The following is a 25,862-nucleotide window of genomic DNA, read 5'->3' on the forward strand; positions in this document are numbered from 1 at the left end:
CACGGGACTGCGGCAGGGAACTGTGAATGTCAGCCTAGAAGGTGCCTCTCAGGAGAGGCGTGTGCACACGCGTGTGCTCAAGTGTGTCACTTCACACCTGTTCTGAGGCCAAAGCCACACGCTTGCCCTGTGACATCCCAAAGGTGACTTCCCCAGCCGGGACCCTCGGTCCCCACACAGGGCCAGGCCCTGGACAAGCAGCCAGCGCCGGCTGGGACACAGCAGGCAGGGGAACGCTGGGGCCAGGACGGTCCTCTCTTGTCCACCACCCACGTCACCGTGGCAGCAGCCTTGCCAGAGAACCCCGACGTGCCTTTCTTGCTTTGCTATGGGGGCTTCCTCAAGGTGCTCAGGGTGTTGACCTTGTAAAGCTTTAGTCTCTGCTCCTGGCTGGGAGAGAGCCAGGGGGCAGCCAGAGGCCGCCAAGGGACATGGCCCAGTGAGGACGAGAGTGCCCCCTTCATCTCTGCAGGCAGGGGACAGCTCTGCAGAGCCCATTAACAAATACGCCAGCTCTCCTAATAGGACCCTTGAGAGCTTGTCCTGGCCACCAATGCCTGGTCTTACTGAAAGAAACAACTCAAAATTGTTCATTTCATAAATGAAGGAACTAACAATGCCAATAAACACAAGAGAGAACGCTCTCTTCCTCCCTTCTTGTTCAAAGAGGTGCAGTGTCACCAGGACGGAGGCAAGGCCTTGACAGAGACCTGGCATGGCCACAGCTACCCCAGGCCTCTGAGGGGCACACAGCCCAGTAGCGGCCAACAACACGAGAAAGACACTTGAAGAGCCATTCAAACTACCTGCCCTGAAAACTGGGAACAAGAGGGTCTCAGGACAGGATGGGGCTCTGAAGTCTTCAGGTGAGAACGCTCAAGTTCTGGGCATCATGGAACCAGCCCCCCACACCAGAACCTTCTTTCTTTTAAAACGAAAATGGGTTTCTGACCCTCACAGCAGAGGAGGAAGGCATGTGACATGCAAATCACGAGGTACAAACCACAGAGACTTTAACGTGAGGGAAGAACGAGTTTTTCAACTCAAGCTCTAATGCGGAATCTCAAATAAGTTTTTCCTGGTTGTGTACAAATCCAACAGATGTAGGAGTGAAGCAAAAAGACCAAGAAGAAGACATGCTCTGGTGGCCCGTGAATGTGGCTCCAGGGCTGCCCAGCGCCCAGGCCAGAGGGGCTCCTCCTGCTAGGTGCAGTCCCAACAGGGGCACAGACACTACTTGTGCAGCTACACCGGCCAGGCTTCAAGGAGGAAAAGGTAACCTGCGGCAAAAAACCAGGAAGCCAGAGGGAGACCGTGTGGGGCCAGCCGATGGTGGGACGAAGGGCGGAAGGAGGTGGCTGTGCCAGGACAGGTGCGAGCTCAGGTCCCAAAGGAGCCACAGATTCGGAAGGGAGCGGGGCGGCGGCCAGAGGGGAAGGCGGCTCCCTCGGGCACCCGGGTCTTACCTCGTCACGTCCGGGGCAGAGGTCGGGTGGACGTGCTTCATGATGGTCTGGATCCAATTCCGCCGGATTCCAGATGTCATAGCAGAGAGCGTGAATTCGCCCTCCTTTGTCTACACAGAAGATGAGCCGTTATCAGTGACTGTCACCTTCCAACCCCCAAAGGATATCCAGCTAGGTGGCTGTCCTAGGAGCACCGTGTGCACCCCACCAGCCCTCAAATGAGAGCCAGAAAGTAAAGGAAGGAAAGAGCAAATCTGCTTTCATGGCAGACTCAGCCACCTCCCTCTGTTTCCCGTGTGCCTACAATGTCCCCGGCACCCAGATGGCTCCCCTGCTCTTCAAGGGGCTCACAGGGGAAGGAGACGGCATGACCCGACAACAAAGCCAGTGTGTGGGAACGGTGGGTGGGAAGGGGACCCCCGGGCCGGGGACATGGCCCAGTGCCACGCAGCCACACACAGCAAGTACACAGGCGACCGCGAGACGAGGGGCAGGCACGGGACTTAACAGGCGGTCTGGGCATGATACGGGCCACACGGTGAGGCTGAGAAGGGGCAGGGAGACCCGCTGGGCCGCTAGGGCAGTGGTCCAGATGGTGACAGAGAAGAGGGAGGTTCTGGAGAGGTAAAGGAGGTGGCTGGCTCTCAGTCCCTCACGGAGAGGATATGGGAGGGGAGCCAGACAGGGGCTGAGAGCGGCAGCAGGGCCAGCAAGTGAAGGGTGGCCTCTGGGACACAATCCTTGCGTCACTGAGCCACCCTGCCTGGCACCACCCAAGAAGGGGAGGGGCAGGAAGCGCAGGTAGGTGGCGGTCTCACGGAGTCCGTTTCCGGCTTCTGCATTCCAGGCTCCATGTCACACAGTGAGGGTGTCAGGACTGTTCGCTATGCTGCTCAGGCTCACGAGCGGGCCTGTGAGATGCGCCAGCTGCTCAGCTGACGGGAAGATGAAATCACCCGACGGTTTGGGGATGGGCGCCGGCACAGCCAGGGGCCAAAATACCAGAGACCACAAGCTGACCCAGCGAGAGCTGACCCAGCACGCCGCAGAACGTAGCTTGCTCACGACCGCCTCCTCCAGCGCAGGCCCCCGCCCGCGTGCCCAGTCAGGCGGCACACGGCCCGCGCCCAGCTCATCTCTCCTTCTTCTTCTGTTTCCCCTCCATGTACGCCAAAGGCAGGGGTGCCGCTCAGAGCTCTCCGAAGCACGGGCCCCTCACGCCCCCGGGACCGGCTCCCACGCACCCCTGGGTCCTCTGCTTCCTCTCGCTCCAGGTGTGGGTGCTTCTGGAGTCTGACCTCAGCGATCTGCACATTCTCACCCATGAACTCATCTCTCACCTCCAGCGAGCTCTTTCCCAACCGGGTCCGTGCTCGTGGCTTCCTATCTAATGCTCTTAGGGAGTCCACCAGGGCTTCAAACACACTGGTGGCCAGAATTCCAGAGGCTCTCCTCCTGGGAAGCTGCCTCTACCACCCGACTTCTGCACAAAACTCACCGTGCTCCGGGGTGCGAGGCCTCACACCTGCCTCCTCCTTCACCTGGCAGAGCCACAGCCCACGCACCCTTCCACCGTGGGCCCTCTCGCCACTTTGCCTGCCTCCTGCCTCTACTTTCCCACCTTTCTAAGTGCCCTGCACGTCCTGCTGGAGGTGTCTTACTGAGACACAACTGCCTTGCGCCCTCCAACACGTTCTAGAACTTCCTCCAACTTCAGGACAAGACAGCCTCCCGACCTGGCCCTCAGGGCTCCCATGTGTCGCCCCCACTTGGCTTCTGCACTCCGCTCCCTGGAGGGTGCCACCAGGTCTGGCGGCCGGGCAAGAACACGTGCACGCTCAGCTCTCAGCTGTGTCTCTCAACCCCCTAAAGCTGCCTAGTGGCCCGGGCCGAGCCCCTCCTGGAAGCCACCCTCCTGCATTGAGAGCAGCCCTAGAACGGTGAAGTTGTGACGAGCTCAGTGAGAGGCGCTTAGTGATAAAACACTCCTCACCCCCAGGACGCCCACCCAGAGAAAACTGCTCTTTGAAACGGAGAGGTAGGGCTGACCGTGGGGGGACTCGGCACGGACCCAGACAGCCAGAATTCACCCCTGCCTCCAAGGCTGCCCGACGTGTTGGCTCACCAAGCCCGTCTATTCCTCTTGTGGGTACGAGGGCAGAAAAGCACCACAGCAGGGCAGCACGGGCCGCCAAGATCTGTTGGCTTCTGCTCCAGCCCTGGTGCCAGGTCATCAGTGCAACCTCCAACTAGGACGTGGCGTCCCCACAGCTGCCCCACGTGGAAGGAACGCCACGACCAGTAGCCCGGTGGGCTGCTGACTGGATTTTGCCTGATAATGAACTCTCCAGCCTTCGGGTCTGAACCTTGGCCTCCTCTGGGTTGGTTAATATGAGTCAGTCCCAATGTGCCTGATCTACTCTAAGTCCAGAAATACAACTGAGCTTTCAGATGCAAAGATCTAAAGGCAAGAGCCTGCTGGGGCGCCTTGGTGGCTCGGTCAGTTGAGCGTCCGACTTCGGCTCAGGTCATGATTTCACGGTTCATGAGTTCAAGCTCCGCACTGGGCTCTGTGCTGACAGCTTGGAGCCTGAAGCCTGTTTCGGATTCTATGTCTCCCTCTCTCTCTGCCCCTCCCTTGCTCACGCTCTTTCCCTCTCGCTCTCAAAAATAAACAAACATTAAAAAAAAAAAAATTAAAGGTGAGAGCCTGTTAAAGGTAACCCCCCTGCCTGGAGCTCTAGCTCCCTGTGAGAAACCAGCCCCCAGTGGCAGCTCTGGCCAGCTGCTCACCATCACACACTCCTAAGGCTCTTGTGACAGAAGGATTAGCTCTGCCCAGAGAGAGGTCTGGCATTTGTCCCAGCTCCTGGGAAGTAACCTATTTAAGGTGGGGGCTGGTCACTCCAGAAAGACCAGCCGTGAAGGGAGAAGGCTGGGGCTCTGGGACACATGAAATCAGCCGACGTCTGGGGAGAGGGCCAGAAATTGCACTCGATCACATGGATAGTTAACTCAATCAGCAACAACCATGAAGCTCCGATTAAAACTCTGGACACTGACTGGGTGAACTTCCTGAGCTGGAAGCTCTGGGTAGAGCCACACATCACCCAAGAGGGTAATACATTCCCAAGGACTTGGAAGGTTTGTGTTTAGGGCCATCCCGGTACAATTCTCCAGGTGTCTTCCTCCGGCTTGTTCTGGTCTCTATCCTTCTGCTACAACAACACTACAATTGTATGTAGAGTGCTCCTATGTTCTGTGAGTCTTTCTGGCTAATTGTTGAGCCTGAGGGTAGTCTGGGGCACCCCTTGATCTTGCAGTTGGTGTCAGAAGGCAGATACACCAGTTGGAGATTGTGCCCCCCTTTTTTTTTTAAACTTTTTTTAGCATTATTTATTTTTGAAGAAGAGAGATACAGAGTGTGAGCAGGGGAGGGGCAGAGAGAGAGACACAGAATATGAAGCAGGATCTAGGCTCTGAGCTGTCAGCATTGAGCCCGACACGGGGCTTGAACCCACAGACCGCGAGATCATGACCTGAGCTGAAGTTGGATGCTTAACCGACTGAGCCACCCAGGTGCCCCGAATGTGCCCTAATCTTGAGCCTGGCTGCCTCCAGGTAGCCCTCAAACTACCAGCTTTAATGAAATGGCCAAGAATCATTTTATTTTTCCTATCATATTTCTTTTTGAGGGCAGGGGCAATGCCTTGCTTGCCTGAGTCCCTCACAAGATCGTGGGGGAATAAAAGACATGAATAGATGGATAAATGTCCAAATGAAAGAACAAATCAGTAAAAACCTAGTATTCATGGCTTACCTAACACTTCTATTTTTATTCCCCAATCCCATTGTCTTTCCCCAACGCCAGCGTTTAAAAAAAAGAACCTTCAGTAACAGAAAGCTTCTAAATGGTACTTAGAAGAAAAATGCTAAAGATGCTAACATCTAATTGTTTTGTTCAGATCACAAGTTGGAGTTGGGATGAGGTGCTAAGGACACAGGAAGGCACAGGTCAAGGCACTCACGCTGACAGAAAAGAATGTATGCTGATCATGCCTGTGAGAGGTCACCTTATCCACAGGTGTCCCTGGACCAGGACATCACGTTTATGGAGAAATGTCCCAGCGGGTCAAGCCCGTGTCCCCCACCTCCACACCAAGCCTGTGTCCAAGCTCCACCCCAGGCTCACATGTATCTGAAAGCCGTAGTTTCTCTGGACTGGATACTCCGTGACATCATAACACGTGGATAAGTCAATTTCCCCGTCCAGGTCAGCAGCCTACAGAGAAACAGGAGAGGATCTTAGGAGATTTAGAAAGTAAAAGTCAACACTGAGGCAAGCGAATTTCCACGTTAGCTTTATTTTTCATGGGCATGTCCACTGACAAGTGAGGACACTGCCTATCTTTGGCTACCTGGAAGCAGTGAGGCTATTTCCCTGAGCATCCTGCCAAAGATATCCAATCCATGCCAACGGTTCTCAAACGTGTGGTTGGAACCCTTATGCTCTTAAAAACTGAGGACCCCAAAGAGTTTTCATTTATGTGGGTTTCACCTACTGATGATATTTAACACAGTAGAAATAAACGTGAAAAAAAAAGTAAACCTATTTATTTGCTCATTTAGGAACACAAACCATTTTAGTTTTTATTAAAAAATATTTTTGAAGTCGGCAAGAGATTTTTGCAAATCTTTAAACGCTTGGTTTCCAAGGACAGCTGGATTCTCTCATCTGTTGCTGCATTCAACCTGTTCGATGTATCATTTTGACTGAAGTACGGTTGACCCTCGAACAACATGAGCTGTGTGGGTCCAGTTATACATGGATTGTTTTCAAGGTAGCACAGTCCTGTAAGTGTATTTTCTCTTCCTTAGGATTTTCTTAACAGCCTTTTCTTTTCTCTGGTTTATTTTATTGTAAGAATATAGTATATGCTGCACATAACATACAGATATATGTTAATCTATTGGCAGGCTATTAGCCGTTACGTTTTGGGGGAGTCAGAAGTTTTGGGGGAGTCAGAAGTTATATGCAGGTTTTCAACTGTGCGAGGGGTCAGCACGCCCAACCTCTGCATTGTTCAAGAGTCAACCGCATATGAAGACAGTCCAGCGTAAGGAGACATATTTTAATAGTCGTTTCTGCCCCCCTCCCCCCGGTTTTGAGGAATAATTGACATACATCACTGTATAACCCGAAGACGTACAGCATGATGGTTTGATGTACATATATCGTGAAAAGGTGTACTTTCTTAAAGGTGAACTGCAGAATGGAATCGGCAATCCTGTCAAGGACCTTTCCATACTGTTATATTAAAATCCACGGTTTTCTCCTGCCCCCTGAATGGCTCTATTACTCGTGCATGATTTTCTAACTTTACGTACTGGTCATCTGGAAGATACCAAGTTACGTGTATCTTCCAAAAGTTGACACATTTCATTACATAAGATCAAAACATCTGTTAGTGTGACCACCTACTCCATTAGGAGAGTCTGTCAATACAGGGAAGTTGTCAAGTTTGTGACAATGAATACGAATTTTCCAAAGTTCCAGTTTCGCTTGTAAGCTCAAACTGTATCACTGGCAACAAACAGTGGATTGTCTCCTTTGAAGGAATAGGCTCCCTTGGTGCATTTTAAAGCAAATGTCTGCCAGACACCAAAACGGAATGAGCAGTTTGTCTGTCAGTTGTTCTGTCAAGTGCAGGCAGTACTGCACGAGGAGAAGCACGAGGGGAAGTCTGTCTGGCAGCCAGACGGGGTGCAGGTGCTTCCAGCGAGGGACCCACTACGTTCTGTTACGCAGCAAAGGCGCCTTATGCTCACTGCCCATCTTGAATCACAGAACACAGAAAAGACGAGTATTCGAGAATTGACACTTTACATGGCATTTTAACTTTTTCACAACAGTTTTGACTATACCAGTCCGTCAGCCCCCCGAAAGGGTCTCCAGGGGTCCACAGACCACACTCTGAGAACTGCTGGTCTACGCACACACTACCAACCACACGCTCCCGCGTTCCTTGATTTCAGGCAGCACCAGCGGCCTGCCGCCCACACTGCTCTCGTCTATCCCGTATCACTAACATCTCTCCGCTGCAGCCCGTAAGCGTTCAGGCTACGTAAATGTATATAACGAGCTAAGGACGGATATTAGATTCTTGCCAATCTTCTGCTACCACAAAAGTGCAGGAATGACTGACCTTGGGCTATAGGCGGGAATATATCTGAAGGATCCCTGGAGTGGGATGCAAGGGAAAAGGTAGGAACACAGACTCAAAAAAACTCAAAAAGCACGGTATTTTTTAAGGAAGAAAAAGAGCCCCTTCTGGTTGGTCTTCAACCGTGAAATCAGGACAGTCAACTGGGCCACCTGAATTCATTTGCCACATCCCATCTTTGTCCAGAAGACAAAGAACAAGATTTAGTTCTGTTTCAAGACATTCAATTCTCCACGAAACCTTTGTAGAAAAAACCAAACTGTTCATCCTGAGTTTTAAAATAAGACATCTTTCGGTGTTTTTCAAAGAACAGAGAAAAGAGAAGCCACTGAAACACTCTGCACCCAGGTGCCTCAAGCAGAGACTCAAAACAGCCCAACGTTTCAGAAAGACTCAGTCACAAGAACATCAAAAGCTGATGATATTATGCTCAGACTTCGCACCAGATCTACACTAGAAAACCCAAGATGGCCACTTGGACACCTGTCAATAGACAGAGGGGATGTCAGCCTAGAGAAGCAGTGTCTGGGAGCCTTGGGCTCCTGGGTGTCGCCTGGACCCCTCAACTGTCTCCACAACTAGGAAGGAAGCCAAAAACACTCACCTCCTCAGCCACCGAATCCCTGTAGTATCTTAGGCTTTGATCAGCAAGGACAAACCAGTGCTTCTTCCACTAAAAGGGAAGGGAAAAACCAGACTCAACTACCATGCAGCACATTTACTGCTCCAAGGCAATCCATAGCCAGAGTCCTGGGGGCACCTCCCAGAGCACAGGAAAAGCAGAGGGCAGGCGGCCCCTCCCACGAGTGGCAGACACACACAGGACTCTGCTCAGGCCGCAGGCAGCCATGCGCGCATGATGTCAGGGCACTTGCCAAGCCGCGGCTCCCCCGTGACAAGGCAGCATGGAGAGCTGGGGTGGGCCGCAGGCTACGGGCTTTCTGTAACCCACAGTGGTGTGGCTGGTGAAAAGTGCTTCGCAGTCCTCGATCTCAACTCCAGAGGCTGCTGACAGGGGGCTGGGCCCCCAGAGCTGGAAAGTGGCTGTGAAAACAGCATCTCCATCCTAAGGGGCTGCCTGTGAGCCACAGCCACTGGCTGGCTAACCAGAGGGGCACGCCCACCTGCAGCCAGCAGGAGCAAACCAGCCAGCCAGATTCCCAAGTCTTCACTGTGAGTAGCAAGGAGGGAGACTTGAGTCTTCAGGCAAGGCCAAGGGGATTGATATGGAGGAGAGAGAAAAAGAGGATGTTTCGGCACGGCTGCTCAGGAAGCAAGAAGGGGAGCTCAGGAGGGCAGGGTTTCAGGGCCTCTCGGTAGGAACTAGCAGACTCCTCCTCATGCCTCCTTGGAGGCCTGGCCTTCCAGCCCCAAGCAGGGCGGAGGTGGGGTGGCAGGTCCAGCTGCAAATGGCTCTTCCTGCTGGAGTCTGACGGCAAGAACGACCACACTGGCTTCTCCCAGGACCGCGGCTGAGCTGGAGTCCCCGGCAGAGTCTAGCAGCCCTTGGTTGCTGTCAACGTGGCCTGCCTCAGATGCATCCACAAGCCAACCACACCAGAGGCCTCCCCCATTCCTGGGAAGCCTGGGCTCTCTGGGAACTTTTAGGAAAGACTACCAGGTAGGGAGCTAGTGCTGTAGAACATTCCCCTAGCCTGAGGCTGCGATCCTTGCTGGGTGCAGGATGGTGGTCTTCTCCAGCGGCCCCCGCCTCTCACTGCAGAACTGAGAGTGGGGGCGGCTGTGTACCTCCACTTCCCTGAGGAGATGGGGGTCTTGGCCACAGTTCTGGTCGACCACACAAGAGGTCATGCCGGAGGTGGGGGATCGAGCCAGTGCTCCCACCCCTGCTGGGGACAAGGCCAGGCAGACCCCACCCCTGCTCCCCAGTCTTTGAGGGGCCACAGCAGCCCAGCCCTGCACACTCACCTGGCCGTCCTCATACTGCTTGGTCAGCCAGCCTTTCTTGAAGTTCAGCAGGTCAGGCTAAGGGAGAAAAAAGAACAGTTCAGAAGAAGGCATTCTGAGCTATCTCAGTCATGGGGAAAGGGTGACTGACTGAGGGGCAGCAGGTGTCTCTGTCCGCATGAGGTGGGCAGCGGGAAGAGGCATTTCTCCACCTGCCAGACGAGCCAGGATGGCCTGCCTTGCCCAGGCGGGTGCTGCCCACAAACCCTCCACAGATTCATGTGTCTTCAAGGAAGGAGACGCCGGGTGCAGCGGGATGATGGGGAGGGAAGGGCATGGCCTCAGCACCCTGCGGGCACAGCAGCAGCTGGGCTGCCCAGACGCTCTGACAGAAGCCTGCCCGGCGGCAGAGGACGGCCCAGAGGGAGAGTCAGTCGGTGTTTCACACGAAGGGGAAAACCTGCAGTGACCACTAAAAGGAGAAATCAGAAGTTCCCGCAGAAGCCACAGGAAGGCGGAGAGAGGAAGACGGAGGAGCGGAGACCAAGCGTGGCGCTGAGCAAGATGCAGGAGCAACCCTGCCGAGACTTTGGGGCCACCTATCTACCAGGATGAGTTTGAGTCTCCGTTTCTCGGCAAGATGCAAACCCAGGACAGCTGACAGCAGAGCGGGGGAGCTGGCCCTGCTGGGCTCTACTGCACCCGTGTCCCTGGGCCTGGGGAGCAGCCCAAGGAAGCACTTTAGGCCCACCCGCAGCCCTGCTGGGCCCTGCTTGTGTTCACAGCTGGGCATCTGTCAAGTTGGCACCTGAAGAGATGAGGATCATCCTTCCCTTTGGCCCACGTGCTTGCTCTCACTTGTCTACAGATATATCTCCACCTCCACCAGAAACGGGTTGTGATGTCTTTCTGTATCTGAAGGACCGGGAGGGAGTTGTTCCAGGAGCCTCTGTGCCAAACCTCTGAGCAGCACCCAGACTCCAGGAAAAGACAACCCTCTTCCAGGTAAGAAGCCCTCCTATCCTGGCTCAGTTCCACGTGTGTGGCTGGTGGCTCCACACCCTAGGGGTAGAAGTGGCACCAAGCACTTCTCAGAAGACCGCGGACAAGGCAGAGAGGAGCCCCGGGTCACCATGTGCATAGCTGTCCTTCACTCCCGGGGCCACTGGCCGGCCACTCTCGGCTCCCCAAGGGAGCGAGGGTCCCGTCTGGCCACTCCCCACCTGCACCTCCACTGCTGCAGCTCAAGTGACCTCGGGCAAAAGCGTCTCTCCTGTCATGAGACACCATGAACGAGGCAAGGGCTCCCAGCAAGAAGGGGCTCCTGCCTCCAAAATGTCACAGAAACAAACACCCAAAGCAAGAACAGAGGTTCCTTGTTGCTGTGGCCCTGGTTCTCTGAAATCAGGATTTTGCTGCCTTGGCCAAGTGGCCTCCTCTACTCGTGACCTCAGAGCTCAGGACGCCTATGTATCCAGAAAAGGGAAAAGGAACACCGCATCTGCTTCCCACGCACAGACACAAAGGCCCGTGCAGAGGGGACAGCCAGCATGGACGCACGGACATAAGCAGACAGTGACCCCAAGTGACAGAAGCAGCAGGAGCGGCGTCTCCAGGCTTTGGTGTGCGGGCGCCTGGGCTCACCGTCAGGGAGGACTCCGTGGACCTCCTGTCCAGTGACTTGGCTCTTCGGTGTGGAGACAGGGGGGAGGCCGAGGTGTCCGGGAGAGGAGCTGTGGGGGCTTCGCTGGGGAGGTCCTGTGGCAGAGAGCAGCCGCCAGTCAGTACAAGCCAGTAAAGTCAGGTGGGGAGCAGGGAAACCTGAAGCCAGAGCTGTGGGAGGGTCAAGAATGTTCCCAGGCGAGGAGGAAAGCACTCTGTCTGGGCTCTGTCTGGGTAAGTCTGGACCAGAGCAGGGATGGGAGCCAGTGTCCTGGGACTCCTCGTCCGGCTCCATCCGCTTTCACGCAGCAGGTTCAAAGACGCATTAGTTGTTAAAGCAGCCTTTTCTTTCGGATGCGCTAGTCACCGTCACTCTCCTGGTCCCATCCCCATCCCCTGGCTTCTCGGGGTCACGGAAGGAAGAGCCCCAGGCTCTGAGGCAGCGAGCAGCAGAACACCTCATGAGCCCAGACAGGGGCTGGGGAGGAAGATGAAGATCGGACACAGCAGGGCCACAAGAGGCAGGTGGGCTGCCTGGGAGGAGGAGGAGGAGGAGGAGGAGGAGGAGGAGGAGGATTATTTCAGAGAGACCTGCCTTGTGGACTAAGTAGAGAAGCGAGGGCAACGGCCGCCACTCGAAAGAAAGAGGAAGGAAGGTGCTCAGCCTCGTGGCCGGGCTGCCTCGAAGAGAAAGAGAGCAGCTCCGGTTATGAGCTGGGACCTAAGGCTCGCTAGACTGGCCTTTAGCAGAGATGGGTCAAGTTCTGACAGGAAGATGCAGAAGGCAGGCCTCGGCCTCGAGAAAGTCACTAACTGGAGGAGAGGAGAGACATGAGCAAACAAGTAGGAAATGAGAACAGGAAGCCCAGTGGAAGTGCATCCGGGTGCGTTTGGGGGCCCTGTGAGGAGGTGTGGGGCCATATGCTGATGGAGCCCCAGTGGCCGCACGTGGCACCGCTTGGGCCTCAGCGCTGGCCCCAGGCCCCGGACGCTCACCCGTTTCCTGGGAAACGCCCTCTTCTCACTGCGGCCCTGGCGAGTGTCACTTGATGGCGAGGGCCCGGCTGTCGAGTTAGTCTCCATGTGCTCTGCCTTCTCAATGTCCAAGGCCTCAAATTTCTCAATGACCTGGGACCTCCTACAAGAGAGGACACGGGGCTGCTGAGGGGGAGACGGGGTCCCCCCACAGCCTGAGGCGGGCTTGGTCTTCAGTTACAGAGGGCTCCTTCAGCCAATACCGCCATGCCTGGCCCATCCCAGTCTTCCCTGGGCCTCCCCCTTCGCAGGGCGTGTGGCCTATGCACACAGGACACTTGGCTAGCTCACCGGACACCCCGGCCCAAGCTCCCTCTCCCACCACCGTGGAGGGGGAAGCCATGCAGGGGCTGGGAGCAGCTCAAGGGCAAGGGCCTCCCCTTCCCCCCAGCCTGTCCTTGCCCTCTATCCCCACGCTGGAAGCCCCTGCATGGTCTGTTGACACACTTGGTGGTCACACAGCTCATTGCCTGGCCTCCTCTCCTGAGCCACAGACATGATCAGAAGGCAGCCACCGCCTCGGAGGGTGGCAGCCTCAGTCCTCATTGCAGCCCTCAGCAGACCACGATGCAGCCCCCACCCCAGGGCAACCAAAAGTTAGCAAGAAAAAGGCCCATGAATTAACATTGTTTCTGCCAACAGTAAAAAGAATCAAAAACCAAATTAAAACAAAAACAAAGCGAGTTGATTTCGTGTGAAAGGCCGGCGCATCATCAGGCCATCTACGGCTGGAGACGGAGCTGAGATGGGAGCGAAGCAGGCGAAGGAAGGGCGAGTAACGTCACACAGCGACACAGCAGGAGAAGGTGGAGAGGGGCAAGACCTGAAAGAAAATAAGGCTGGAAAATGAATAAACAGAAAGGGACTGCTTTTTAAAATCAAATAATGGTAAATCAAAATTATCCAAAGAATTAAAGAAACAAAAACCCAAGGTGATCACTGAGAAGGGGAGACCATCCTTGTCCCTGAGTCACAGGGAGTCGCCATGGTGGCTGAGGGCAGGGAGGCCAGGGGGGGCACGGGGGCTGAGGCCTAGTCCTCACCCTTGGGGGCCTGAGACTTGGGCCCTGTTTAAAACAGGGACAAAGCCCCAAATGGAGTCACCTGTGCTAAGCCCACATCACCAAACTGAGACTTGATATTTAATTACAGTTTCAACCTCTCCCAGGAGTGGAATCTTAACCCAGCCAATCTGGAATTACCTGGTCAGCACTAGTGAGGTGCTCTGCCTGAGAGCCCTGTGCTGTCCCCCAAAGGAAGGTGAGCTTGCCTGAAACAATGCACGTTTTGCCAGTAACTTCCTTGTCCCACTCCCTTCTGCCTACAGAAGTCTTTCATTTTGTACAGCTCCTTAGAGCTCTTTTCTATCTCCTGGATGGAATGCCGAATCACTGAGTAAAGCCAGTGAGAGCTTTAAAATTTAAAGTTTGCTGAATTTTGTTCTTACAAGTTTGGTGGCAGTGGTGGGGCTCAAAAGAAACTTCGGACAGCTTCAAGGACAACGAGAAACACAGCCAGCTGTGGTACCTGTGAACCCTTAAAGTTTTCGGTCTTTCTCACCATTTCCGAGGGCCATGGGAAGATCCTCTTGGTTCTGAGCTCTGCTCTCTTCGTGTTGAGCTCCTGATCTAATTGGCTCCCTACAGTCCCCCACTCGACCGGACCATGCTGGGAACTGTGGCTAGTTCAGTGTGTAGTATTCCACTTGACTGGAATCCCCCATCCTTGGTTTAGTACTCAGATTCCCTACTGGGGGCTCCTGATGGTTCAGTGTGCATTCCCCACTTCATGGGAATCCCAGTCCACAGTCCCCATTCTTTGGGGTCCGCTGCTTCAGCACCTTCCCTAGTCCCCAGTTCCACGTTGAGAACTGCTGGTGGTGCACACAAAGCCTTTTACTGGTTAGAAATATCTCAGCTACTGCTGGTGCATTAGCGTGCACAGAAGGTAGAGGCTATTGCTAATGAGAATCTCAGAAGCCAAAAGCTACCAAACTGGTGGGCACAGGCTGAGCACTTAAAAACTCTTAGGAGGGCTCGGCACCTAACTCTAAGGCTCCCATGTCCAGACAGGCTGGTCATGGATGGACACAAGAGCGACACTAGGTCACCTGCCAACCTCAAGAAACTTTCCGTGCAACAAGGTACACTGTAAAACACCACACCATTCCCAACCCAGCAGCACATCCCTTTTAGGCATCAATTTGGTTCTGTGAGACTCGAAGACTTAGCTAGAAGAAACGGGATCTTTAAATTCTACAGTTGAACACACTGACTTCCAGCACGCTTACACTTATTTTATGGCTTAAGGACTATAGGCCCAGGAACTATAGATACCTACAAAAATGCAAAATCTTACTAAAGACGACCCAGAATCGCAGGGGCTGTTATGGGAGCGTCCCAGTTAGACAAGATCATTTATTTAAGAAGTGCACTTAAAAGCAGGGGTTCCTAATCGAACAAACAGAATGGGATACTTATTTTAATTGGTATGCAGAAGCTTCCAAAGGCTTCAAGATTCCAAAACAGTTTCATTGAAAGTTTTGTTGTAAAGGCTAATGAAAAATTAAAGACACAGAAGGTATCTAATACAACACACAGGCCTCTCCCATTACACCTTCCGAGGAGTCTAACATCAAAACACTGGCTCAGAAATGAGTATCTCATTTGTAACCGACTGGACCATTAGAAAAAATTTTGTCCTCAAACATTTTGGGTAAATCCCTCAACACCAACTTGAATGCTTTCAAATCTGCCTTTGAAGGAGGTGCCCACATGGACCCTCCCAGAGGTGGTGGGACTCTGGGGAGTTCCCTGGTAAACTGCTACATTATTCTCTGAAACAGCCAACGGAAACTAAAATTAATGAAAAGCCTTGGCAAATTCTGGTAGATAAGAGAGGCTACAGAGGGGATCCTGGGAGAACTGGCAGAAGCCAGACAGTGAGAATTCATACCTGAGTCAGCTCTCCTGAATGCCCAACTGAGAGACCAAAATAAAATTTCACACTCTCCCTTCCTTTCCAAATCCAAACCCACTGGCTCTTGATCATCTCTTCAGGGACAGCTACTACCTTCGTGCTTGTTTTGTGTCTAAGAACTTGGCTTAGTTTTCGGCCCGGACGGGGCATACAGGTTGCTGGTTCTTTTTGGCTCTCTTTGAGAGAAACTCTGGATCTTGGGAAGGTAGTAAGTATCCTTTACATCCTCTTTGAGTCCCCACTTACATTGACGGGGAGTTGTTCAATACTGCCAGAAACATTTGTTTGTCCTGGCTGAAAAGTGGCAAGATATTTAAAACAAGTTTTTAAGTAGTTCTGTGGTTACAAGTCAGCCAAGTTGGAAGCGGATAACCAGAGTCTGATAGGGTTGTTTAGGCCTTCTCCCTTAAGCTAGAATGAAACTATGTACCAGAAGAAAAGAAAAAGTATCTGAAACCTCTGTGAAAGGATATATTAGAACATTCCAAAGACAAACAGTTCTAAATCCAGAACACAGAAATCTTTTGATTTCCACCCAAGTTGGAAATCTCCTTCCTGATACACAGAAGCAAACTGAGGATAATGTAGCTGTACGGGTGGATCGACTTACGATACCGTTTAAGTCAAAACTCAGAAATCTTTGAGGAATTAGAGCAGATGTTCACAAAACCAGAAATTCGGCTCTAGAAACACTTCACAGTCCGTCTATCCTTTTTTACCAACACCAAAACCTCCTCTACAGATCTCCAAAGGCTTGTAAAGTATTGTAAAAATTCTGGCCTCAGGAAACAAAAGGCCTTCTTGGAAGCCTTTATATTCTTTCCTTGTGCCTTTGTGATGTAAATGTTCTACCTGGTCTTCTCTGGGACCTCTTATCTAAGGGTCTACTCTTTGAAATACCAACTCCAGGGAGGGAATTCTTATCAGAAAAGCAAAAGGGGGAAAGATTATTTGGAACATGAGTAAATGAAAGATCTTAAGTGTCTTCTCCATAAAAATAAAAAGCTCTTGCCATCTGACCAGGTAACCTTATTTCATCTGCCAGAAACACAATTTGGATCCAACTTGTAACCAGTGCATTTTATATTAATGTATCTTTCCACGGCTAAAATTTTAGAATGGAAGCTATAAGGTGTGTGTGTATGTGTGTGCGCGCGCACGTACATGTGTATTTTCTACCTATAGATGATACTACCAAAATTAATTTGTAAAAGAGCTCTCTCAGGTCATGATCTCATGGTCCATGTGCTTGAGCCTTACGTCAGGCTCTGTGCTGACAGCTCAGAGCCTGGAGCCTTCTTTGGATTCTGCCTGTGTCTCTCTCTCTCTCTCTCTGCCCTTCCCCTGTGTGCGCTCCCGTGCACACACTCTCTCTCAAATATAAACATTAAAAAAAATTAAAAAGAAAGAAAAGAGCTCTATTTAATTGGCTTCAAGAAAATTAAGTACTTATATGAATTAAGTCCTAACAATATTCTAAAACTTACAACAGAGAGTAACCTAATGCTTTTTAGATTCATGTGCTCTAGGAAAATATTTGGTATTAAAACTGATTTAAGTGTGTTAATTTAGTTAAAACAGACGTGTCTTCAGAGTTATCAGCATTAACTATAATACCTTTCCACAACTTTCACTCTATCTAGGTTTACTGGTCAAATAACCTCATGGTGTCTATGTTATAACAGACGTTGCTGGCTGACTTTGTCCAAATATTTCACAAAGTCTTCATGGGTAGTCTAAACACAACTGATCTATGAACTGAGATATGCAATTTTAGGTGAACTTTTCAGCAATAATTATATTTTTGATATGCCTACTTAAATGGTTTCCCCAAATCTTTTTGGTAACTTAAAAATCTGAAGAGTTTTACTAAATTAAATGAGTAGTAGTCATTGAATGCCTAGATCATTTCCAAATAAAATACTGAAACAATTACTGAACGTTGCTTTATCTCCTTTTTTGCTTATTATAAAGAAATTAAAGAGATTTGGGTCTATTAAACATATTTTGTGCTACACTAAAAAAATCTATTATGAGAAAGCATGTTTCCAGAAAATACAAAATGTATTTATACATTTGCCAGGCACAGAATGCTAACATAAGACAGTTCACAATTATTTACTACTTTATTTTCACAAGATATTAAGTTTTTAAGGGATAACAATTCTAACACATGTAGGATGTGTGTTTCGGGTAAAAGAAGATATGAGGAATGGAGATCAATTTTTGTTGAAGGAAAAGAAAGTAACTTTATCCCAAAGTGAGACTAGTTGTTTCAGAATGAAAAAGAGAAAAAAACAGGACAAAATCAGAATGTAAGAAAGAAAACTAGAGAAGGTCTGTGGAAGGGGAATCTTGGGAAAAGAATTTTATACATGGTCAAGCTAACATTAAAATGAACTTGAACTGAAAAGAAAAAAGATAACTATTAACCTCAAAAGTAAGGTGGTACAGTATCAGAATTTGGTATTCTCTCTTAAAATAAGGACAAAATTTTCTAGGAGTATTGGTCTGCTATTGATAAGAAGTTGTGAAAGGGTTTTTACTTTTTAATTAACCTGCTGAGAAAACAAAGATTTTGTGTCTTATCAAAATAATGTCCTGTGTTTCATGTGGTCTTTATCAGGTCTTTGATTACTGAAGAAATCCTCTATTAAAAGAGCTTAGGGCTTTTGTTGTTGTTGTTTTACAATCATGTAACTTTCTGTATTTGCCTATAAAGTCTATAATTGCCACTTTGGTTAAGTGTTAACGGAGTGTTGATTCCTACTGATCTAAGATCCTATGTGATCAAGTGTTTTAAACCAAGGTTTTAAACCTTTTGGTATTTTGACGAACTTCTCAAAAATGCAATTCTAAACCAAGTCTTCTTGACCTAGCAGTAACTTTGGGATTTTTCAGAGGATCTCTAAAAATCATAAAAGATTTGCTCTCTCTCCTTTTAAAAGAGAGATGTTCACTAATTAGGCTTACTCGACACATTACATTACATGGGCAGCATTATCACATAAGTGAGGCTAAGCCTTCTTAGGTTCTGATATGTCCTGATGCAATGTTATCAGTCATAATTCTAGCTGTTATCTTAAAATGTTGAACCTCACAAAAATGACCAAATTTCCCTGTCATTTCCATTATAGTGAACTCTCTCTCGTCTGATCTTTAACTATGGGCATTTAAAAAAAAATTTTTTTTAATGTTTATTTATTTTTGAGAGAAGAGAGAGAGTGTGAGCAGCTGAGGGGCAGAGAGAGAAGGAGATACACAATCAGAAGCAGGTTCCAGGCTCCAGGCTCCAAGCTGTCAGCACAGAGCCCCATGTGGGGCCCGAACTCACACACTGTGAGTGAGATCATGACCTGAGCAAAGTTGGACACTTAACAAACTGAGCCACCCAGACGCCCCTAACTATGGGCATTTTTTAAGTCTTCTGTTATTTACAGAGAATTATTGTTTTACTCTGATGCTTTTATGGAAGTGTTCATGGAAAGGACTTTGACAAATAAAGATTTCTAATAGCTTTACGACCATAAAAATGAACTGCGGAAGAATTTCCAAACTAATGAAAAAAACTGGGTTCAAGCAGAATGAGAATTACATAGGACTGAATGAACTGAGGATGATTATAATTTTACATGACCTTTTGTTTGAAACGCTGCTAGTTCCTTAATGTTTTGCTCTTTCAGATCTAGGGAAACCTTTTCACTCAAGGGATCTATGACCTACAGCAATTTGGTAGGGCATACCTTTATGGTTAAAACAGTTACTTTTTCTCTCTACCTGATCCCTCCAGAATTCGTAAACTCTTGAGTATTCTTTTCATGGCAATATATTTAGTTATTTGTAGAAGTTCAATAAAAATCTGTTCTCCCTAGAAGAGGACACAACTGGAAACACTGGCTTTATTACCAAGGCTCTGACTGGAATGTTTCATTTTGGAGATATGCACAGACTGAGATCTGACCAGACAGCTTTAAGGAGCTGCTTGGAAAAATCGGGCTGGTACCTTGCTATAGGGTTCCCAGCAGCCTTCCAGGTGCTGGTGACTTCCTGACAGGCCTATGAACCTCAGGACATTTGGAGGGAACTTTGAGAAGAGAGAAATTCACCCAAACTATAGGTACTGCAGGTAAAATCTAATGGTGAGTGCTTGGCTTGGCTTCCTGGCCTCAGAGAAGAGATCAAAGTTCCAGCAAAGCTGTCTTAAAAACAGCTTATATGGTTAATTGCTATTTTTGCTGTACTTATAAAATCAGGCCAAGTTTAATGTAAACCAAGTAATTTTACTGTGACTATCTTTTAAAAAATGGGAATAACTATAGAGAGAAAAACTTTGCATCTTCGTAGGTATGAGATTCTAGTCTGTTAATTGTCTTTGAGGTTTGTTTGGCTCCATACCTGTACACAACTTGGTCTGTCTAGTTTTTGCAATATCTGGCTATGACTCTAAACTAACATTTCCAATTTTCTCTCCTCCTTCTGATTTGGAATCACTAAGAACAAAGACTGCCTTTAAGGGTCCTCCTCACTCCCCAGATGGCAACCAAACTTTAGAGAACTGAACCTTGGGTCTACATCTCCTAATTAAAAAGGGCCCCACAGCAGCTGGAGACCTCAAAATCAAACTAAGAAGAAAAGTAGCTGATATCAAAAGACTGCTGCTACCCAAGATGCTGTATCAAGACTTCATTCTTTAAACATGAAATGAAATTCTTTCTTCTTCTCTTTCCTTTACTCTGGCACTGGTCTGGAAAGAATGCCATCATCCATATCTGTCAGGCCATTACTAAGGGAGGGGGTGGGACCTTTTGGATTGCCAGATTTATCATAAACAAAGAGCTCTTATCTGTCCATTGATACTAGAGATCTCCTGGTCCTCCCCATGACCAATTTCTCTTCTAGTCCCAACTGACCCCCTGAACTTAGGAGTCACTTACAGAATCTGACTTTTACATCCAGAACATCTAGTGCCCTGTTTTCACCTTTGTACAATTATAATTGTACTCGCCCAATAGATACAAATTCCTAAGCAAATCACAGTACATTTGCATTCTGGTGTTCTTGTGATTATCTAAGTCAGATCTGTTCCCCATTACAAAAAGATCTCACTAGCAGTACCCATCTTTGGAAGGCCAAGATTGTTCTTGGTAATAGGATATCCCTTGATTATTTTTCAGCTAAATAAGAAAATGTCTGTGCTGTGGTCAATGCCACTTACCGCACCTGGATTAATACTTCTGGGGGAGTTGACACCTGGCTACATTAAATCACTGAAAAAGCAACTTCACTTAAAAAAGTGATTCCTGGGGCGCCTGGGTGGCTCAGTCAGTGAAGTGTTCGATTTCGGCTCAGGTCATGATCTCGCGGCTTGTGAGTTCGAGCCCGGTGTTGGGCTCTGCGCTGACAGCTCGGAGCCTGGAGCCTGCTTCTGATTCTGTGCCTCCCTCTCTCTCTGCCTCTCCCCCGCTCATGCTCGGTCTCCTTCTGTCTCAGAAATAAACATTAAAAATTTTTTTTTAAATAAGAGGAGGAGACTGCTTTAAAAAAAAAAAAGAAAGAAAAAAAGTCAACAGATCCAGAATAAAGTCACCTGTGCTAAATCCAAGTCACCAAATAGTGGTTAATCCCTAACTTAATTACAGTTTCAACCTCTCCCAGGCAAGGAATCTTAAACCAGTAAATTTGGAATTACCTAGTCAGCACTAGTGAGTTATCTACCTGATAAGACCCCTGCTGTCCCTCAAAGGAAGGTGACCTTGCCCAAAACAATGCACTCTTTGCTATTATTAACTTCCTTGTTCCACCCTCTTCTGCCCATAAAAGCCTCTCTCTTCTACCTATAAAAAGTTTTTCATTTTGTACAGCTCTTCAGAGCTCCTTTCTATTTGACAGACGAGATGCTGTGTGATTCATGAATTGTTGGATAAAGTCGATAAGACCTCTAAAGCTTACTCAGTTGAATTCTGTTTTTTACAACCGTGACATGCCACCAGACCAAGGCCTGCCCTCTCAGGGACACCCAGGCAAGTGCCCCAAGGTCACCCCACAGGAAGGGTTTTTACTTTCATTCTGGACTAGTGGCAGAGTCAAGGGGAGCAAGTGAAGGGCCTCTGAGCCCCAAAGATAAAAATCTAAGGGAGACTAATATCTAACTCTAGAAGGAAAAAGAGGAAATGGGCTCAAATCCTGAGACCCCGCCAAGAGACTCAAGAAGGGTTACCAGTAAAAATGGATCTCTTAGGGTTTCTTCATCCCAGAAGCTTAAGACCAAGGGCAGAATTCTCGGGTCCTCTGGGCTCTCCGCCCCTCTCTGTGCTCACACACAAAGCAGGAGCTCTGGGGCCCTAAACCTCTGCAGAACCTTCTCCAGGAACACAGCTTGCTCCCAGGCCAACCTGCCAGAACCAGCAGCACAGGCAGCAGGCAGCAGGGGTTGAGGGAAGGCGGCAAGAGAGGGTGTGCGCAGCGAGCGCAGGCAGCGCGGGCAGCGGCAGGAGCTCCTGGGAGCCACAGGAAGCTCTTGCAAGCGCTCAGCCTGCTTGGGTGGATGGGGCCCCAGGCGCCACCACCCTGGAGGTTCCAGGCCCACGCACAGACCCAGGTACCACCACTTGCAGAAGGGGAGCCCCTCCAACTGACCCCGGGGCCTAGAGAGCCCTGGGAAGGCCGCATGGAACGGCGCCCCACCGAGTCACCTGCGGCTCACGAGCCACCGGCCTGCCAGGGCTGCAGAGAGAGGAGTCAGATGAGGAAAGGAGAGTGGCACTTGACGCGGCCTCTCCACACAGAGGGGGTTTCTGGTGAGGTCAGCCATGGCTTATTTTGCAAGGTGAGTGAGACAACTGGTTCACTTGAGGTACTGCAGGTGTGGCAGGAAACGTCCCCCTGGACTGGCTGACAGAGAGGAGGCACCTGCACCCGTGCCCCGCCTGATCTCTCCAGGTTCCCGGCCCAGGTGAAGGGCAGGACCACAAAAGACCTGGTCCTGGTGTCAGTCACCAAGAGTTTAACAAGGGCCATGGCCTCCCCCATGCGTGTCTGGCAGTGACTCACCATCCAAGAAAAATCTGAAAAGCTCTGGAGCAAATCTGAAGAGCCATCTGAGCGGCCCATAAAGGATTGCTTCAGGGCCTTGGCCTGTCAGGTGACCACCCCCCACTGTGCCCCCCCAACCTGGCTCCCGGGCCAGCCTGGCTCAGCTGTGGCCGACGTCCTGCCAATATGGGGTTCTGCTCTATTCAACCAGGACGCAGGGATCCGATCAAGCACAGGGTGAGCCAGAGTGCAGGCCTAGCAAAGTGACAGCAGCCAGTCAGATGTCATTAGGGTAAGAAAGTGACAATACAATGTGAGGACGCAGAGCGGGTGGGCTCCAGGGGTGCCAACACCAGGTGGAAACCCATCTCCATGGTGGCAAGGAGCATGCAGAGAGGAAAGCCCCAGAGATGCCATCTACCCCAGGCTACTAGACAAGAACAAGTTCAAAGCCAAGCAGGTGTGCTGAACGTTAATTCTTCGGTCTGCCGCTGAACCAGGGCAGCCACTCGGGAGCCTCCAGGATCCACAGCCTGCCTGCCGGCCAGTGCAAGCCTCCTCTGCTCTGGCCCACAGGCCTCCTAGTCTCTGGCAAGCCCTCTCAACTTATCTATTTACTTAACTGCTTTAAGGGCAGCCGTTGTCCCATCCTGGGTCACATCATGGGAGCAGGGTCTTTCCAGTTAAGGGCCCGGTGGGGATGTGCAGCCTAGCTCTGTTACACCAGGCTGTTCCTGTGAGGAGTCACCTGCTTCTGAGGCCCCATCTCTGTGTGTGACCCAGGCACCTCTTGGGGTTGCTAATCAAACAAGAAGACAGCCAGGGCTTGAAGGCCGCCTCCCAGGCATCAGGTCAGCTTCCTTCTCCCTCTGCCTAGGAATCAGGCACATCTGCTTTCTTCTTAAGACCAACAACTCTGGGCATCTCCTCCTTATTCTGGAGGTGGACCCACAAGTGCACAGGTCCCTCCCACCTGGGGCTTTGGGAGAGCAGGTGGGTATTAAGAAAAGGGAGCAGGAGAGAAAGGCACCCTGCTCACAGCTGGCCCCTCGAGGAGAGGAGCTCATCGCCACCCTGGCCTGTCTCTTCAGCATGCCGACTCTGAGCTTTAGTTAGGCTTCGTCAGGGTGGGGAGGACATTCTGGCAATGCTTTGGGAATTTAAGTCTGAACCTCTTTTTTCGGAAAGAGGTTTCATTCAGGAACCTAATGAAAATTTCGGATTTTCTTTTCCAGAAAAATGTACATATGGACTCTCCAATCATTTAGGGGGGTTCGTGGACCTCCAGCAGTTCACCCCCGGACCCGGGTGAGACCCCTGTTGTCAAGGCTCTGTTTACAGACTCAGGGATGAAGGTCCTACTGGAAGGGGGCACTCCAGTGCCGTGATCCGGGTCAGGGCCTCAGAGATGGAACCAAGCTCTTTCCACAGCTCTCTGGGAAGCACAGGGCCGGTGGAACAAGAGAAAAGGAGGACAGAGCCCTCCTCTCTTCATACCACAGTTGAGTTCCATGCCTCTGTCCCAGGCCCTGTCCCAGTTCTCATCTCTAAACCCTGTCTCTCCCAGGAAGCTGTGGTTCTGTGAGCCTCCCCATGTCATGTTTCAGCCAAGCTCGGATGAAGAGCGATGCTGTTGGACGCTCGGTAACCTCACAGGCTACCTCAGCTTCCCTGTGACTTCCCGTGGCTGCCCGTCCCACCTCCTTCGGTGCCCTCCACCCGTGCCAGGAGCGTAAGGGCAAGGGGAGCCAGCCCCTACACTTCTGGGCTCTCCCTGCCTCCACAGGCACCTCAGAGAACAGAAATGGACCAGGAAAGAACAGATGCAGCCACATAAGGCCCAGCGGCCCTTAACGTATCAGTGCCAGGAGGCACTCACAGGAAGCAGCTGGCCTCTGGCCCAGATCTCTGGGTGTCCAGAGAGGGATCCTACATTTCTGGCTACCGGGGGCTGAGTTCTGTGATCAGAGCCCAGGCTCAAAAAGGGAAGGCTCCCCACACACTCTGAACAGAAAGGGAGAACAAGTGTGCTTTGGGAACGTGTGCATGCATGTGTGAGGTGAGGAGAGGAAATGTGTGCATGAGAGTATGTGTGAGGAGACACATCAAAAGCATGTAAAAGAACACAGGAGTGTGTGTGTGTGTGTGTGTGTGTGTGTGTGTGAGAGAGAGAGAGAGAGAGAGAGAGAGAGAGAGAGAGAGAGAGAGAAGAGAGAGAGACAGAGAGAGAGAGACTGTATAAAGGAGGGGCGCGTGTCTGTGCACATGTAGCCCTCTAATCCCCTCCTTACCTCCGCTCGTTGCCAAACAGACGGGCCACCTCTTCCCTGCCAGGGCTCCGGGCCCGAGTCCTACGCTCCAGCCGCCTTCTCTCCACTTGGAAGGCTTCTCGGTGGCTGATCCTGACGGCCTTAGGGACGTCGGCCAGGGCGGCATACTGCCTGCTGGCTTTAAAGGCAAAGGTGCGCCCCAGTCTCTCTGCTCCCCGCCCCCCAGCGCTGCTGGAGTCCGTGTGGGCGGGGGGCCGGCTGGCCACGTCCAGGGAGCCACGGGAGCTGCCGCAGACAATTCGGCCGGGGGGTCGAGAACCTGGGGAAGGAAGGGGATGACCAAGCTCCTGGGAGGGCGGTCCGGGGCCACTATACCTGTTGTTGGGGGTGCTGGGGCTGGGAGGGGAGAGCGGCGGGGGCAGCTGCTGCTCCTCGGCCTTCAAGTCCTGCTTGGTCTTCTCCAGGGAGAAGTAGCCGCTCTCTACCCGGACTTTGCGGCCACAGTCCATGCGGTCGCTGCTCATGGCGCTCTCCTCTGGAAGAGACAAGGGAGGCGGGAGACACACTTAGCCTGCTGCCATCTTTGGTTTCTGGGAATTTTTTTTTTTTTTTCAACGTTTTTTATTTATTTTTGGGACAGAGAGAGACAGAGCATGAACGGGGGAGGGGCAGAGAGAGAGGGAGACACAGACTCGGAAACAGGCTCCAGGCTCCGAGCCATCAGCCCAGAGCCCGACGCGGGGCTCGAACTCACGGACCGCGAGATCGTGACCTGGCTGAAGTCGGACGCTTAACCGACTGCGCCACCCAGGCGCCCTTCTGGGAACTTTTTAAAGTCCCATATGGCTCGCCCTACTGCAGAACCTTGGGACAGGAATGAAATACCCTTCCCACACAAGTCCCTCATCCATCTCTCTCCTAACCTGGCTGCCCCTGTTAGACTGCCTGGGGGTCCCTGAGCTTCCAGTCGGAGGGCTTCTTGGGGGAGCAGGATCCCTCGCCCCCGAGAGAGGTCCCACCAACAACCGCTTCTTAGCAAGCATCAAGGAGGAAACCAATGGCCAAGTAGCCGTTTGGCCTTTTAGCACATCTGGGGACAGCAGAGGCAGGGGACTTCTGCAGGAACGAGGGGAATGGATGGGTGCTACCCATGAAGAGCTGAGGCAAAATGTATTTTGGCCCGAATGAACTGGGTCAGTCCTAACTGTCTTGTCTTTAATGAGCTGGACAAAATATAAATGGGAGAGGCCAGCCTATGTCACACGGAGCCCTCGAGGGCCCAGGCC

The 25,862-nt window shown here is 50.9% G+C and overlaps 1 protein-coding gene across 7 annotated transcripts in view; it reads right to left on the bottom strand.

The window, feature by feature from the left end:
* The window catches only part of MPRIP (myosin phosphatase Rho interacting protein), a 155,324-nt gene that overhangs the window by 32,640 nt on the left and 96,822 nt on the right, over positions 1–25,862 (bottom strand). For 5 of the 7 annotated variants that reach the window (XM_058703133.1, XM_058703134.1, XM_058703128.1 and 2 more), the window contains exons 7-13: positions 24,952–25,111; positions 12,257–12,398; positions 11,243–11,356; positions 9,620–9,676; positions 8,295–8,363; positions 5,659–5,748; positions 1,467–1,576 (exon numbers count right to left, since the gene is read on the bottom strand). In XM_058703133.1, coding sequence (XP_058559116.1) covers positions 1,467–1,576; positions 5,659–5,748; positions 8,295–8,363; positions 9,620–9,676; positions 11,243–11,356; positions 12,257–12,398; positions 24,952–25,111 — 742 coding nt within the window. Of the gene's footprint in view, positions 1–1,466; positions 1,577–5,658; positions 5,749–8,294; positions 8,364–9,619; positions 9,677–11,242; positions 11,357–12,256; positions 12,399–24,597; positions 25,112–25,862 lie in introns of all 7 variants that reach the window. The other 2 variants (XM_058703127.1, XM_058703131.1) reach the window with 2 other exon arrangements.

Source organism: Neofelis nebulosa, chromosome 16 (genome assembly GCF_028018385.1).
Source record: "Neofelis nebulosa isolate mNeoNeb1 chromosome 16, mNeoNeb1.pri, whole genome shotgun sequence".
Classification (NCBI taxonomy): Eukaryota; Metazoa; Chordata; class Mammalia; order Carnivora; family Felidae; genus Neofelis; species Neofelis nebulosa.